General features: G+C 44.8%; 1 protein-coding gene across 4 annotated transcripts in view; it reads left to right on the plus strand.

Annotated features, from left to right (window-relative positions):
• GOLM1 (golgi membrane protein 1) overlaps nucleotides 1-18,793 on the plus strand; it is a 723,783-nt gene that overhangs the window by 605,360 nt on the left and 99,630 nt on the right. For all 4 annotated transcript variants that reach the window (XM_078675795.1, XM_078675793.1, XM_078675791.1 and 1 more), the window contains one exon: nucleotides 18,550-18,667. In XM_078675795.1, the coding sequence (XP_078531921.1) occupies nucleotides 18,550-18,667 (118 nt within the window). The remainder of the gene's footprint in view (nucleotides 1-18,549; nucleotides 18,668-18,793) is intronic.

Below are 18,793 nucleotides of genomic sequence, written 5' to 3' on the forward strand. Positions count from 1 at the left end.
CTGCTCTGCAACACTGCACTCTCCCACTGCACCCTACTATGCAGCACTCTAATCTATGCCACTGCATTCTACAACATTGCATTGTATGCCTCTGAATTCTATGCTGCTGCTCTATGCCAGTATACCCTGCAACACACTACGCCAATGCACTCTACACCAGTCCAGTCTACTCTGCACACTCTGTTCTACACCATTCTATGCCATTGCACTCTACACTCCACACCACCGAAGTCTACGCCACTTTACTCTGCACTACTGCATTCTATGGAAATCTATGCCACTACAGTGTATGCCACTATACTCTGCGTCACTGCACTCTGCATCACTCTATTCTATGCCATTGCACTCTATGCCACTGCAATCTACAGCACTATATTCTACTCTGAGCCAATGCACTCTGCGCCACTTCACTCTACTATGCAACACTCTAACCTACGCCACCGCATTCTACGACACTGAATTCAATGCCATTGCACTTTATGCCATTGCTCTTTATGCGACTATACTCTGCAACACTACACCAATGCACTCTGAGCCAGTCCACTCTATTGTATGCCACTCTATGCCATTCCAATTCACAACACTATGCAACTTCATTCTGTGACACTCCACGCCAATCTCCTCTACACCAATAACTTTTTGCCATGCTTAACATCAGCCACGCTGGTGTACAACATGGCTAAAACACATTGGCAAAGCAAATGGCTCTTGCCTAGGTGGACCAATTGACGTTGCCAATGCTTGTTAGGTCGAAGGTCTAAAGACCTTTGGAGACATTCAGAAAGCTGACCTAGGAATGCATTCCGCCTGTTTATTACAATTGGCTTTGTGATTTGTAACTCACATTTTCCTGCTTTCTATTTGCTGACTTTATTTGCTTTAGGTTGTCCAGCTTGAGTTTCTTTTCCGTTGCCCAAATCTTGTTTACTGTATTCCTCCACAAACTCGCTTGTTGTAAACAGGCCTTTGAATCTTATTATCTTGTCACATTTGCTGTGCATTCAAAGACAGAGGTCAAATGTCAAGCTCTCTATTGAGAGTTTTTGGTGTTTACTTTCCTTTTCCTGACTTCAAAGTGAGAGAATTAATGTGACAACCCTGCTGTGTATCTATATAAGAGGGTGTAGGATTTATTTTTCTTTCTAGCACTTAACAAAAAAAACTGAACTGTGCTGATGTTTCAGAATATATCAGATTTAGTACAAATGAAGCATATTACATTATTTTTATTCTGCCCCATCCCCAATATACCCCACCCCAATCTAACCCTATATACTCCATTCAGTCTACTACTCCACTCTACCCTAATCAACCCTACTGCACCACACCCCACCCTTCTGCAATCTACCACACCCCACTCTACCCCACACCTCTCCGATATACCTCATACAAAACTATCCCACTCCAGTCATCCCTTTCCAGTCTACCCACTCCAATCTACTCCACCCTAATCTGCCCCACCCCACCTCACTCAGCCCTAATCTACCCCACTACACTCTTCCCCAGTCTCACTCCAATATACCCCACTCCACTGTCCCCCAATCTACCCCCCTCTAATTCACTCCGATCTACCATATGCCACGCAAATATACCCTACTCCTGTCCAATCTGACGCACTCCACACATCTCCAATCTGCCCTACCCCATTCCACCCCAAACTGCCCTACTCCAATCTACCCCATCCAACACGCCCCTCACCAATCTACCTAAGTCTACCCCACTCCAATCTACTCCACTCCAGTCTACCCCACTTCACTTCAATCTACACTACCATAATCCACTCCACTCTACCCCATTCCACCCTATTCTACCCCACCCCACTCTACTCCTCTCCACTCCTATCCACCACACTCCACTCCAATCTGTGCAGGTCCTCTGCACTCCACTCCTCCCACAATCTACCCCAATCTATCCCAATACATCCCACTCCACTCTACCCCACTCCAGTGTACCACTCTCAACTCCAATCTACGCCACTCCACCCCAATCTCCCCCACTCCAGTGTACTCCACTCCAATCTGTCCCACTGCAATATACCCCCACTCCCTTCTACCCCCACCACTCCAATCTACCCCTCTCTAAACTACCCCAATCTATCCCACTCCATTCAATTTTAACCTACTATAATATACCCAATCTACCCCACTCCAATTTACTCCAATTTCCCCAACTCCACCCTACCCCCATCCACCCACTCTACTTTGCTCCTCTCTCTCACTCCACTCTAATCTACCCAATATCTCCCACGCCACTCTAATCCAGGTCTTGAAAAAACATAAAAATGTTACTTGGCCTGCAGGTTGAGTGACTTCATTGTTCTACTCGGCCTAACTGTAATGTTCTTGACTCGTAAACCGGTCTCAATTTGTGTGCTCCTTGGCAAATATTTCATCTTACAGAGTCTCCTTTTCCTTTATTCTCACATATGAGTGCACCTTCAAATATGGGAGTTCAGCATTTCTGCTGTACCAATCAAAACCCTTTTTGTTTGATTGAATAGACTAAACGTTTGCTCCGTGTGTAATAAGAGTCTAGCACACATATAGGGTATACATCAACACTTACTTGACTCTCAGTTTACTATTAGCATTGCCATCAGGGCAGAGGCAGGAGTGTTTCTCAGTTCGTTTAAACACTCACTTTCAATAAATATATTAGTAGCATGTGTTGGCTGCAGATAAACAAGGTACGCACAGTCCTGCCATCTTGTGTTGGGCCCGGACTCTGCAAGTTGTTTTTCTGTTTTTCCCGAAGGAATTTTTATGGTTGGCGTTTTATCTCCACCTCCTTGAGACATTGCGTATATTTAACAGCTCCTTTGTTAGATCGTGTTGTTCTGCCATCGGGCTCTGATGAACTGCATCGGAGCGCTTCAGGTTTCGAAACCTATGCGGCCTACAGATAAAAATACAAACAACCTACACGATTTGGAATTTAGTATCTATCGACCAACACCAGTTGAGAATATCTATCTCAGGGTGATGGTGACAAAAAAAAAGTCTAGTTCGCACAGGCCCTCGGTGCCAGGCAAAATACGCTCACTCTGACACTCATCAACTGTGTAACTTGTGCTTATCACATAAGCACAAGGAACAAGAGTGCGCCGCATGTAAACTATTTTAAAACAAAAAGATTTTGCGGAATAGAAGAGATCATCGCCTAGCACACAAAATGATGATGGCGACCGAGGCTGAGTTGTCACATGACGAATCGCAGAGTGAAGAGGAGATCAACAGCAATACAGCAAAACAAGGTGGGGTAATCATTGCAAGCCCCCGCTATGTTGCCTCTGGAAAGTCCAGCTGAGACAAATGGGCCCTAATCCACTTTGAAGACACCACACCAAAGGCTGCGGTTTCTGGTTCGAGACCAAAAGCAAAATCGACGCCAAGAACCGAGAGTAACATCGACCCACAACGTGCTAGGCAAATCTTGCGCACACCTCCCCCTCTACGCCACAATGCGCTACATCCCTCTGGCTTAGGTCGACACCACAAGCATGCCTCGGAGCTGAGAAGGAAAGAGAATGTTCTCGATTCCAATCTGGCGACAAGGGCATAAATCGGCATTGAAAATTTTTTTGGCACCAATAAAAACCAAACCAGCTTCCACGCCAGACAAGCCATCGCATCCAAAGAAGCGCTCAGACTTGAGCCATTCTCACTTTAAAAAACATTTACTCCGAGAAAGGAGACAGAACATGGGCGCATTGAAAAAAAATACAGGCCTTCATCAGTAGACTCAATATATTTATAAGGGGCCACCCACCAGCAAACTCAGTAGTGGTCACAACAGCTAGGTAAAAAGCAGCATCCCAGGGCACTGGAGGTGCACCACCTTTTGATAAGGATAGTACGCAGATCGTCGCTGCAGGCAAAAGAGTAGCTACAGGGCACTCGGAACCAGTGAAAAATTGCTAACTCCGTCAGATTACTATGTCGTTATAATAAAGCGACATGGGATGAGATGCAGGAACTAATGTAACATCTCCCAGAGGAATACAAAAAACATGGATAAGAGTTAGTGAATGAGGGCAGACCCATTTCAAATCTACCATTAGATGCGCACTAGATGGCGCGGACACTGCTGCAAGAGCCATCAGCAGTTCAATTACGCTGCGTTGACATTCGTGGCTATGCATATAGGGTTTTAAGCCTGAGGTGCAAGAGCACATTTTAAACATTCCATTCTATGGGGAACATCTCTTTGGCCCAGAAGTAGATTCGCAGTTGGAAAATAAATATATATTACAGTACTGCAAAATCAATGGGTACTTTACAAGTTACACCACAAAAGCCGCAGCCCTTTTGGCATTATCAAGGGAAGAGAGGCCTTCAAAAGTCCTACCACGGAAAACACCACGTACCAAAAGCAACAGGGCCACCAACAAACGTGTCTGGGTACTATAGAGTTGGCTACAAAAATAGAGGAAGAGGTAGAGGCACACCAACAAGAGGAGCCTCTACATCCAAGAGTGATTTCCCAACACTTTTCCCTGATCACAAAACACCTGTAGGGGGAAGGATGCAACAATTCCATCAGTTGTGGCCAGACATAAATTCAGACCAGTGGGTACTACAAATTGTCAGGCAGGGATACTGCCTAGAATTAACACAGCCACCACCAAATATCCCACCACAAAGACTCATACTAAATCCACAGCATCTACATCTGCTAAAGGAAGAAGTAAAAGCATTTCTGCAAAAAGGGGCCAGTACCTGTTCCATTCAAACATCACAACAAAGGAGTATATTTGCTTTACTTTCTAATACCAGTAAAGGATGGGTCGCTATGTCCCATACTAAACTTACATCCACCAAATCAATACATACTATTGGAACACTTTCACATGGTAAAGCTTCAAGACGTAATACCATTGCTCCAAGAAGGCGATTTCATGAGTGCTTCAGATCTGAATGATGCACACTTTCACATCCCAATCCACCCAGCACTTCACAAGTACCTCTGGTTTCTGGTAAGTGGATGTCGTTATCAATTCAAAGTAATACCATTCAGGGTAACAGCCTCAAGAGTATTCACAAAATGCTTTGCAGTAGTAGAAGTTAAGATGGGAAAACATACATGTATTTCCCTATCTAGACGATTGGCTGATCAAGAGTCCCACCAAATGCAAATGCCTGAAAGACACTCCAAATACTGTCAACCTATTACACAAACTGGAATTCACAATCCGTGTTGCAAAATCCCATCTACTACCTCTCCAAAAACAACCTTATCTCAGAACGTTCATAAAGTCAATCTCGGGTACAGCATACCCCAATCCACAGAGGGTTCTCGATCTCCAGAACCAACTGGATCTGTTTCAGCCATATTGTCGCCTACCAATCAAAACAGTGATACACTTATCGGTAAGATGCTTCTTGTATAGCATTAGTTCCTCATGCAAGACTACATATGAAACCCCTTCTTGAGTGCTTGGCATCACAATGGTCACAAGCGGGGGCAACATCGAAGATCTAGTGTTGGTTTCAACCAAAGCCCGTCAGGCCCTACAATGGTGGAACACCACCAACACACTAAAAGGGAGATCCTTCAAGGACTCAATCCGGCATGTAACAAAGCATCATCATGCATCACTCATGGAATGGGGTGCTCCTTTGAAGGACATTGTGGTTCAGGGTCACTGGTCAACGCAATTGCATATATTACACATAAACATGTTTAGAATGGTTAGCCATCCATATGGCTCCCAACATAACCGGCAACAATGTTCTTCTATGAATAGACAATATGACCGCAATGTACTATGTTAAGAATCAAGGAGGGACCCATTCCATACAACTATCACAGCCAGCATAGAACATATGGAAATATGCAGTCAATCGCAAAATTCACCTCCTGGCCCAATACATTCCAGGGGGGGGGGGGGTGTCTGGGGGGTTGGGGGGACTCCCTTGCAGATTTCTTAAAAAAGCATTTTTTATTAAGTTTTCATGTGGAAACAAACAATGCTGCCATAGTAAAAGAAAGGTAGAGTGAGCTTATCATATCCATAGACAAACAATACATTCCATAAAGTATGACATCTGTAACGGTGAACGTCTTTTGTAGTTACGAGATGGGTGATTCCTCCCTTAGACGATAGTGCGCATGGGCATCGGCTCCATCCTTAGATTGTTTTTTTTCCGCCACTGGGTTCGGATGAAATTTTTCCGCTCCGGTTCGAAATCTTTGAGTACTTTGACGCGTAAAAACGTATTCAAACTTCACCTAACTACAAACTTCACCTAACTTCTTTCGATATCGACAAACATCATCTCGACTCCTTCAGCTCGATTCCGGTTGTGGACGCGGGCCGTTGGGCCTATCCACGCCGTGAGGCCTACACCTCATGGAAAGGACGCCATTCAAAAGATGCCCCAAGTGTGGAGCAAAGTTTCCACACACTGACCACCACGAGGCCTGTAACCTGTGCTTATTGCCAGAACACGACAAATCAGCCTGTGCATCCTTTCGATCCAAGAAGACCATTCGAGATCAAAGGGCCTTTTGACGCGACATGCAGAGATCAGTTCTGGAACTGGTGGATATCTTCGATGAAGAGGTTCCGCTCGTTCCCGAAGAACATTCAGATCTACAAATCGTCGTATCAGAGGCAGACCGCTCAGATGACTCCATACCATCGGGTCAGCGCGTGAGTACTACTGCCCCTGCCCCTGATTCATGAAAAAATGGTCCTAGACCTATATTTAGTATTCAAAACAAATCAATTATTTAAAAAATACTCTTTCATAGGAATTAATCCTAGGCAGAGGAAGAAAACCCCAATCTGTTTTTGTCATACATATACATACAATGCACCCATCAGATGTTCCAAAAAATGTTCATTGCGAACATCATCATTTATTTAAATATTTACAATTTCATAAAAATACTTTATACAGAAGTCCAAGAGAGGAAATACTGCCAGGCACAGTAGTAAAGTGCAAGAAAAAGTGCTTGTGTAAAAGAAAAGATTTATAAAGAAATTAGACAATTCAAATATAAAGGATAATGTACAATTCCTTACAGCAGAAACCTGACCCATACAACTAAATCAAAACAATTTGTTATTCCAAAAACAACAAAATGTGGTGGATGGGGAGGGGTGGAAATGGATTCAGGTTTCACAAAGAATGAAGGGGAGGAGAGATGTCGACGTTTCGACCCTGGCGCATTGGTGGGTGGGTTAACACCTCAACTATGGGTCTTCATCAGGACAGGGACGGGCAAGGGAACCTAAAGCGTTAAAAGGCAGCACTTCACATAGGTGAGCCACCACTTAATGATGTGCTCCACCACCGAAATATATATACAAAGTGACCTCAAGTCTATCAATGGTGAGGTGTATCCTTTTGCAGATCTCAATTCCAAGGAGGTGTGAGTGTGGTATTTAAGAGACACTCAAAGTCGGTTAAAAACAGGAAAAAACGGATCTCCCCGTCAAGTCTGTTGGCCTTGATCATAAAGTTGGCACACAAATGTTGTAGCACCCAGTGAGCAGCAAAAAATGCGTGGATTGCTGAAGGAGTCCCTCGTTCAGCTCTATATATATTCTCTCGGGTTCTTAATATCCCAAACGCTATGAAACGAGACCGCATTCGGTGTCCGGCATCTCCAGGTCCTTTGACTATTTTGGGTGATACCCCATTTTTCTAATGCCTGCCCCATATACAGCACCCAAATCGAAGGCAAAGGTCAACACTCCGCCTCCGGGGCCCAGTCGCGACCGAAAAACCACTTCGAGAAGCCCGCCATCGAGCCCGGCTCCGAAGAAAATACTCAAGCCTTCCGGTAGCTCCTTACCGAGCAAGCTGCACGTGCCGATCCCACCACCTCCCTCTGCACCGAAACCGAAAGAAGTCTCGGCTCCGAAACCATTGACTTCTACAGGCAAACCTATGAAGCCAGCATCCGACGCCTCGAAGCCGACGACACCAGCTTCCACTCCGAAGCCATCATCTTCGGTACCTGAACCTACAAGGCCTGATTCTGATGCACCCAAGCCCTCAATCAGCCTATGACTCCGAAAACAACACCTTCAGTGCCGAAATCTATGCCAAAGGACACAGTAATAACTCTTAAGGCTAAAGACAAGCAGCAACCACGCCCGGAACTGAAAAATCTGCGCCGGTAAAGGTTCCACAATCAGAAGAACTTTTTCAACGTGATCCTCTACAAAAGAAGATCTACATTGACCCTAAAACAGGTGCTGTATCTACTACACCGCACAGGAAGAGGAAATTAGACACAGCACTTGCACCTGCAGTGCCTGTCAAGAAGGACTCTGCCTCATCTCCTATGCACCCTTCTTCTCCTAAACTTCCTTCTCCTTCATCTCCTGTTCCTCCTAACAATTCACCTCAAATTTCTCCTGAACACTCTCCTCTTGATGATGATGAGTATAGCCTTGGGGGAGGGGTAGACCCAGATGAGCCTTGCCCATACCCTATTGATGATCCAGATTGGGAGTACCCAAACCCACAAGAGTTGCCAGATATTCCTGACCCACAGTCATATCCATCAAAGCCTTCTCCCCCAGAAGATAATTATAGTTTTGGGAACTTGCTGAACAGGGCTGCCATTTACTATGGGGTCACCATGCATTCAGATGAGGCAGAGGAAGATTTTTTGTTAGATACTTTTGAACAATCGCAAAGGTCTGTTCAAATTCTTCCTATGATTAAAGGGGTCATCAAACATGCTCCAGAGGTATTTAAAGATCCTGTACATGCTAGGATCCTAAACCCTAGAATTGAAAAAAAGTACAGGCCTGCTCCTGGGGATCCAGCCTACATTAAAGGACCACTACCCTTAGATTCACTAGTTGTCTCAAATGCTAGAAAAAGGGCAAACTCGCAGACGTCCGGTGAAGCACCTACACCTGATAAAGAATCTAAGGTGATAGATGCTTCAGGCAAGAGAATAGCTGCACAAGATACCAATCCATGGCGTATAGCTAACATACAAGCCCTCCTTGCAAGATACGACCGGGCTCATTATGACCAGTTAGAAACACTACTACAACATCTACCTGACCAATATAAGGCGCAGGCAAACAACCTTATACAAGAAGGCAAGTTCATTTCAAATGCCTCAATCAAGTGTACACTTGATGTAGCAGACACTGCATCTAGAGCTGTAAACAGTAGTATCCTACTTAGACGTCATGCGTGGCTACGCATTTCAGGATTTAAGCAGGACGTGCAAACTACCATCTTAAATCAGCCATTTAACCAAAATCAATTGTTTGGACCAGAGGTAGACACAGCAGTTGAGAAAATGAAAAAAGATACAGCCAAATCTATGGGAGCTTTGCAGTCCACACAAGCTAGAGGCTCCTTTCGTCGTTCCTTCTATAGAGGAAGCTCCAAGCAATCTGGAGCAGACAATACAACTTCTTTCAAGTCCAATACACAAACATCCTCTAGTAAAGGATATTTTAGAGGAGGCTATAGAGGCAACAACAACAAGGGAAGCGGTCGGGGTAACAGTAATTGAACCTCTTCCACCACAAAACTGACTTCCCTCTGCTCCCCCAACAGCATTCCACTCATGTGGGGGGCAGATTAACACAGTTCCTACCTGTCTGGAATTCCATCACAACAGACAGGTGGATAAGACAAATTATCCAGTATGGCTACTGCCTCGAACTTACAGCTACCCCTCCACACATACCACCCAGGCAGCGTCCAATGTCTGGAGAACACCTTACTCTGCTCAAACAAGAAGTCCTATCACTTCTTCAAAAGGATGCTATAGAAAATAGTTCCTTTACAACATCAAGGAACAGGGGTTTACTCACTGTATTTTCTAATACCCAAAAAGGACGGGACACTAAGACCAATTCTCAACTTCACACCCCTCAATCATTATATACAATCAGATCATTTTCATATGATCACTTTACAACAAGTGCTCCCATTGCTGCAACAGAGCGACTTCCTTACAACACTAGATCTAAAGGACGCCTACTTCCACATTCCTATACATCCTTCTCACAGGAAGTATCTAAGGTTTGTTCTGGAAGGACAGCATTATCAATTCAAAGTCCTTCCATTCGGGGTAACAACTGCACCACGAGTATTCACAAAGTGCCTAGCAGTAGTAGCAGCACATCTCAGAAGACAACCGATACATGTCTTCCCTTATCTAGACGATTGGCTCGTAAAAGCCAAGTCATTCAATCATTGTGTCCAACACACCCATCAGACGATTCAAACATTGCACGACTTAGGGTTCACGATCAACTACGCCAAGTCGCACCTACAGCCCTCTCATGTACATCAATATTTAAGGGCTACAATAAACACATCTACAGCTCTAGCGTATCCCAGTCCAGCAAGGATACAGAGCATTCAAGCCTTAGTCACAAACTTCCAACATCAACACTCTCTCCCAGCCAGAGTGTTCATGAGACTAATAGGCATGATCGCATCTTGCATTTTCATTGTACCATATGCAAGACTGCAAATGCATCTGTTACAGGAATGTCTAGCACAACAGTGGAATCAGGCCCAAGGGCAACTAACAGACCTGGCGTTTGGTAGACAGCCGCACACCTCGCTCTCTGCAGTGGTAGAACACCAAAAACTTGACAAAAGGGCACCCGTTCCTCGAACCTATTCCACAAATAGTACTCACAGCAGACTCATCTCTCACAGGATGGGGAGCCCATCTCCTACATCATACAACTCAAGGGCAATGGACCATACAACAAAGATCGTTCCATATCAATCACCTAGAGCTGCTAGCAATATTCTTAGCACTCAAAACTTTTCAAGTACAAGTACAAAACAAAGCTGTCTTGATCCGGACGGACAACATGACAGCTATGTACTATATACAAAAACAGGTGGGGGACACTATCTCTACAGCTGTCCCAGCCTGCACAGAACATTTGGAGATGGGCCATTTCACAAAACATATATCTGTTAGCAGAACACCTTCCAGGAGTTCACAATCCGATAGCAGATCTGTTGAGTCGACAGACACAACAAATTCACGAATGGGAACTACATCCGCAAGTTCTTCAACCATTCTTTCACAGGTGGGGTCATCCAGACATAGATCTGTTCACCACACACGAAAACGCAAAATGCCCAACCTTCGCCGCCAGGTTTCCACACCCGCTGTCCATGGGCAAAGTGATATGAATGAACTGGTCAGGCAGATTTGCGTACGCTTTTCCGCCACTACCACTAATAGTGCGCAAGCTTCGGCAACAGTTGCTCAAACTAATTTTAGTAGCTCCCACATGGGCACGCCAAACGTGGTATACATCTCTGCTAGAACTATTCCTAGTTCCACACCAAATGCTACGTCTGACACCATCCATGCAAACGCAGAATCATGGAGACATCAGACATCCAGACCCAAATTAACTGGATCTGGCTCCTGAAGTCTTCGAGTTTGGTTATCTTAACCTATCACCAGACTGTATGAACATCATTAAAGAGGCCAAGAGACCTACAACTATAGCTTGCTATACTGCTAAATGGAAAGGCCTTTCCATTTATTGCAAAAATAACCAAATTGATCCCCTGGATGCTTCTATACAAAATATCATTTGCTACCTTCTACATTTACAAAGATGTAACTTGGCATATTCACCTATATGCCTACATCTTGCAGCAATTGTGTTTGAAGCGCTGCAACTGAGCTGAGCAGACCTCGGCTTGCCGATCCTCACTGTTATTGAAACTTTTAAAAAATCGCCGTAATTGTATTTTAACTCACTTATACTGTATACCTAGGACTTACCCTGCACTTTCTGCACCCTCTGACTCCTGGTTTCCCCGCATACTCCCCGGTCCACCACGGGAATTATTCCCGATTGTTGTGGAGGGAGGCGCGGCAAAGTCATCACTTCCGGGCTAGAGGGGAGGAGCGCAGAGCCTTTGGTAACAGGCAAGCATAAAAGGCCATGTCATTTACCACGCGCAGCGGACGCGCGCAGCGGCGCGCCAAAGGCAAGCCCGTCTGTGCCCGTCCGGGACATGGGGCCATGACCCCTGGCCGCCCCCAACCAATAACTTACAACCCCGGTTCCCTCCTCGAACTAAGAGGAAAAACTTCCGCGCATTGTCTCTCCGTATGGAACCCGGCAGTGAAAAGATTTACCTGTCCACACTGTGCCTATCAGCCCAACCCTGACCCCCAATATCCTATCACTCAGCGCCACATGCTCCTTGTAAATTGTAGGTCACTTCCCAAACACTCTTTAGAGATCTTGTTAATTCTAGACGAGTTGGAACCAGATGCGCTGTTCCTCACAGAAACTTGGCTACATGTAGATTCTGATCCAGACATCATTCAAGCCCTACCCAGAGGATATCAAATCCTTCGAGAAGATCGTTCAAGTGGAAGAGGTGGAGGCCTAGCAATCATATATAAAGAATGCTATGACTGCCGCAGCTCCCCCAACCCAATACCCAGTTGCGAAAGCCTCTCCTTCTCCCTAGAATTCTCTCCCACCTGTACCTTTTCAGGGATCCTCATTTACCGCCCTCCTGGCACTATGGGTCAATTTCTCGACTGTTTTCCCCTCTCTATAGCTAATAGAGCCTGTAGCCTACCCAACTATACCCTTCTAGGGTATCTCAATATCCATCTTGATGACCCCTCAGACCATGCATCCACAGAATTAACAAACAGCCTCGAGGCACTACAATTGTCACGAGTACTGAAACCGACCCACTCTAGGGGCCATCTCCTAGACCCTATCTTCAGCAACTGCACGGACCTCTCAATTGGCATACCCTCCCCCCTCCAGTGGTCTGACCACTTCTTGATTCCCTTCTTCTGGACAACCCCAACCCTTCACCCCTCCCCACCTACGGTATTCCGGAGAGACCGCAAGTGGTCAAAACTTAGCCACACACAGTGGGCAGCCACCCTGGAATCTTCCATTCCTCCATGCAACCCCAATCCCATCTTAAGTAACGAGAATTACAACAGATGGATAACTCAGTCCCTGGATTCAATACTTCCATTGACCGATATTGAACCAAAACACAGCCCAAAGAATGCGCCCTGGTACTCCTTGGATCTACGCAACATGAAACGTCAATGTAAAAAACTTGAAAGGAAATGGCGTCTAGATTACTCCCCTTTAAGCAAAACTGCATATCGATCTTCCATAAAACTTTACAAAAATAAAATTAGCAGTGCTCAATCTATCTTCTTCGAAAACAAAATAAACGCGGCAGCATCAAAGCCCAAAGAAATCTATCAAATCGCCAAAACCTTGCTTAAACTCCCAGAAAAACCTTTAGATCCTTATACCTAAACACGCTGTAATGATCTAGCCGAGTATTTTCATAATAAAATCCACACCATCTACTCCTCCTTTCCTCACGCTCTACCTCTCCCCCTCCCAACTGGACACAAGGACGCGGGACCCCTACCCGCCGTCCTCTTGGAAACTCCCCCCCAATTGGATTCCACTATCCTTCAAACCGTCATGACCCGGGTTAAATCTGGTTCCCCTAGTGACCCAGCACCAGCCCAGTCTCTACGGACAGTCTCGTCACATATTCTCCCCACTATTCTTGACCTGATCAACACCTCTCTGGCCACAGGCATCGTACCACCCAGCTGGAAACGGGCAATGGTCAAAGCCCTTCCCAAAAAAGCCAACCTTGATCAGAAAAACCCAGGGAACTATCGTTCCATTTCCCTGCTACCCTGGCTAAGCAAAATCACGGAAAAACATGTTAATAACACTCTTACAGAGTTCCTGGAAACAAACCATCTGCTAGATCTCTCCCAAACAGGGTTTCGACCCATGCACGGGACGGAGACCGCCCTCCTCGCCATGACCGAGGGAGCTAGGATGATTACGGATCAAGGTGGCACTGCGGCCGTCATTCTCTTGGACCTCAGTGCCGCCTTCGATACCGTAAACCATAACATCCTTCTACATAGGCTCTCCGATCTAGGAATAGCAACAAAAGCAATTACCTGGCTCAAATCCTTCTTATCAGACCGCTCTTTTCAAGTCTTTGAGGGCAATGTCACATTCCCCAGGAAACCACTCGGCTGTGGGGTACCACAGGGCTCCTCCCTGAGCCCCAGGCTTTTTAATGTATACATGCGCCCCCTAGCTGAGGTCGTCCGCCCCTTTGGAGTGCAAATCATCTCATATGCTGACGATACTCAGCTGGTGGTGGCCCTGAACCACCCCTTGACCCAGCCGAGCGACCTGAGGGGCTGCTTAGAAGCAGTCTTCTCTTGGATGACTTTGTCTTGTCTCAAACTTAATGGAGACAAGACAGAGCTGATGGTGTTAGGCAACTACCCCCAAAAATCCATAGACTCCATATGACCAACCTCTCTTGGACATGCTCCTAGAGCTAAAGACACAATCAAGAGCCTAGGAATCTGGCTGGACAAGGCACTAACCTTCAATTTCCAAATAGTCAAACTCTCAGCCACTTGCTTTGGTATACTCCGAATCATCCGTAAAATCCTCCCCCTCCTCCCATTTAAGGCAAGACAGATTATGATTCGGGGCCTGATTCTCTCCCGGCTAGTCTTTGGGAACGCCCTCTACCTGGGAGCCCCCCAATCGACCCTAAACGAGCTCCAGGTGATCCAGAATTGCGCGGCCCTTACCCTTCTCCAGATCCCTCGTTGTCTCCCCGTAAAATCTGAACTCTGAGACCTATATTGGCTACCCATCAGGAAAAGAATGGAATTTAAGAGCATGTGCATTGCTCACCGTGCCTTCTGGAGGAAGGGAGCGACCATTATTCACTCTCTGATCTCCCCCTATCACCCGAGCAGACAGCTTAGATCTGCACATGCCTTCTGAGTCAGAACTCATAGGATTCGGAAAGCCAGGTGTGGGGGCCGAACATTCTCCTTCAACTCAGCAGGACTCTGGAACTCCCTTCCCCTCCCCCTTCGTTTAGAGCCCAACCTTCTATCATTCCATAAAAAGCTAAAAACCTTATTATTCAATAAATAAACTCAGTTCCTCCTTCAATCACATCCGTCAATCTACAGCGCTAGGACGCCTCAGGGTAGCTATTGCGCTCTATAAAAATCACTCAATTCAATTTAATTCAATATTTACAAAATAGACAACATCGGTCTCTTTTTACAGTGCCTGCTATTAAAGCATTTATGGAAGGATTAAAAAGAATCATTCCCCCCAGGTTACCACCTTCTCCAGTGTGGAACCTAAACGTTGTTCTTACAATGTTCATGGGACCGCCTTTTGAACCTCTACACAAATGTGAACTGCAATTCCTCACATGGAAAACAGGTACTCTCTTAGGAGAGTAAGTGAGATACAGGCTTTCACTATACAAGAACCATTCTTACAATTACACCATAACAAGGTGGTTTTAAGAACTAATCCTAAATTTCTTCCAAAAGTCATTACTCCTTTTCATTTAAACCAATCTATAGAGGTACCTGTGTTTTTTCCAAAACCCTGACTCTGTAGCAGAAAGAGCTCTACGCACACTAGACGTTAAAAGAGCTCTTCTTTAATATATAGATAGGACCAAATCCTTTCGTAAAACAAAGCAATTTTTGTATCTTTCTCTCCACCACATAAAGGCAACCCCATCTCTAAAGCTGGAATTGCAAGGTGGATTGTAAAATGTATACAAATATGCTATCAAAAGCAAAATGTACATTAACAGTTCCTCCTAGAGCGCACTCCACACGCAAAGTAGGAGCCTCTATGGCTTTCTTAGGGAACATTCCCCTAGAACACATCTGCAAGGCAGCAACATGGTCTACAACACACACCTTCACTAAACACTGCTGTGTTGATGTGCAAGCCAAGCAGCAAGCTGCAGTAGGCCAAGCAGTTCTAAAAACTCTTTCAAACTACTGCAACGGATACAGGTGACCACCGCTAGGGGAGACACTGCTGCACAATCGATGCAAAGTGTAGAATCTGCAGCTCATATGCCTCGAACGGGAAAAGCTACTTACCAGTATGCATCTGTTCTTGGCATGTAGAGCTGCAGAGTACTACACGCCCTCCCGCCTCCCCTGGACCTGTATCTGTTCCAGTTTTATCTTAATTAGATATACACGCATGGACATCCTTTCTTTACTTCTACTAACGCCATCATGACGAAAAACAATCTAAGGATGGAGCCGATACCCATGCGCACTATCGTCCATGGGAGGAGTCGCCTATCTCGTGACTACAAAAGACTTCTTCCAAGACGACAACATGCAATCATCCAAGTCCAACACCAGGTGGCGATCTAATGCAAAGTGTAGTACTCTACAGCTCTACATGCCAAGAACAGATACATACTGGTAAGTAGCATTTTCCCTAGCATACTCTTCAATACGCAGACATTTAGCAGCTATTGCAACTTGCGTACAAAACAGAAAACCCCAATCCCTTTTCCTAATACCTGTAATAAAGGTTTTTATGAAAGGTTTAAAAAGGGTTATTACACCACCAGTACCTAAATGGAACTTAAACAATTGTGTTAACAAGACTCATGGGCCACCCTTTGAGCCATTACAAAAATTTCAAATATCAAGTTCCTAACATGAAAGGTTGCTTTCCTTGTGGCAATAACCTCCCTAAGAAGAGTCAGTGAAATACATGTACTCGCAATAGAGAACTTATTTTCAAGTATTTCAAGAAAAAGGGCGTTTACACACAAACCCAAAGTTTCTACCAAAGGTCATCACACCTTTTCATTTAAATCAAACTTTGAACTTATACATTTTCTTTCCAGAAGCAGTAGCAGAAAAGGCGTTACATACACGAGCTGTCAAATGCTCTTATTTACTATCTGGAAAGAACAAAACCCTTCAGAGAAACCCAACAACTATTTGTAACATTTTCAAATCCTCACAAAGGCAATGCTATCTCAAAATAAGGAATAACAAGATAGATAGTCAAATGTATATAAATTGCTACGCCAAAGCCAAAAGAACACTAACAGCTATGCCTAGAGCTTGGCCAACAAGGGAAAAAAGGAGCATCATTTGCCTTTTTGGGGAATATTCCATTAATTGATATTTCCAAAGCAGCAACTTGGTTGAACCCACATACTTTTACTAAACCCTATTGTGTAGATGTGCAAGCCACAGACAGCAGACCCGAGTAAGGCAAACACTTCTACGCCCATTATGTCAAACATATGCACCATCTCGTGCCTAATGCCATCGCGAGAGAACGTACAGCTTTACAGTCTATGCGTAGCATGTGTATCTGCTGCCAACACATGATATGAATGGTGTATGTTACTTACCCTGTAAGCATCTATTCGTAGTGTGTAGTGCTGCAGATTCACATGCTGCAGTTATTAGATGGTGATACAAATACACATGTATACAGCATGTTCAACAGCAAAGCTAACTAAGACTACATCCTCACTTTCTATATGGCAAGAGTTAAACATTATCTAACAAAGGAGCTGTTGAACATGTGCAATGCCTCGAGGAGGAGGAGGAGATGCAACGCATGATGCGGACAAGAAAATTTCCTTGAGGAAACAGAAAAACAACTTGCAGAGTCCCGGCCCAATACTAGATGGCAGGAGTATGCATAGCATGTGAATCTGCAGCACTACATGCTACGAATAGATGCTTACAGATAAAGTAACAAAGTCCTATTAAGGCCTGTTGTATTATTGCACTATCATTCACAGACAGTACATTCCCAAGAAAGGCCAAAAACCCTCCCACTACCTTGCAGCTTTACTGAATGAACTATACAGTGTATTACCAATAATGTGTGAAACTAAGGTGTCGGAAAACATATTTATCATTTGCACATCACCAAGTGTTTGTACAGTTGCCTTATTAGCTATTTAAATGTGTGTTAGGAAAAACCAGATACCCTACAGCCTTTCATTTCACACTTCGTATAGCAGGTCAGACAGTTCACTTTACAAAAATCCTAGATCTCTGCATTCTGAGGAGGAAAAGTATGTGTAAACGGACTTCAGACCTCCTGTGTCTGAACACAGAGCAAATTTGACAAGGTAACACCAAGATTTGAAGGCTTTTTATCACTACCTCACTTTTTCGACTGAAAAGAACACCTGTTTGTTAATTCGCCAGAACGGGCGAGTAGGTCCTAAATATAGTTCGACCTGATATCATCTGACTCGCCATAGCGAGTAGGTGAGTGGATTTTATGAGGCCTGTAATCTACCCCACTCTAATCTACTCCACCCCAATCTACTCTAACCCAATATACACCATTCCTCCCTAATCAACCCCAATTCAATCCACCCCACCCCACTCCAGTCTACCAAACCCCAATCCACCTTACTCCATTCTACCTCACTCTATGCTAATCTACCCCCTTCCACTCTACCGCAATCTAACCCCACCCAGCACCACTAACTTTTAGCCATGCCGAACAGTAGCCACACTTGTGTACATAATGGCTAAGACGCATTGCCAAAGCCAATAGCACTTGCATAGGCAAGACCTATTTGCTTTTCCATTGCTGGTTCTGTTAATGTATCCGTTTGTTCAGTCGTTGCTCCAGGGGTAAAGGAACTGTGAGAAGCTTATGGTGACCAGTCTTCACATCTCTTTAAGGGAGCAGTGCGCCAGCAAGATGAAAGAGATAAGCGACCAGTGCGAAGAGCGGTTGAAGAAGATGAATGAGAACGTGGGCGGAAAGGCTGACGCCATGAAAGTCGAAGAACAGGCACAGGTAAAATTAGCCACATTTAAAAAAAATAAAATGAAATGTTTCTTTCTATCCATCGGTTTTTTGTGCAGACAAAGGTGGAATTTCTAAAAGTGGAAAAATGATGCATCAAACTGTACCCACTGAAAC

The sequence above is a fragment of the Lissotriton helveticus genome, chromosome 2_1 (genome assembly GCF_964261635.1).
Source record: "Lissotriton helveticus chromosome 2_1, aLisHel1.1, whole genome shotgun sequence".
Lineage (NCBI taxonomy): Eukaryota > Metazoa > Chordata > Amphibia > Caudata > Salamandridae > Lissotriton > Lissotriton helveticus.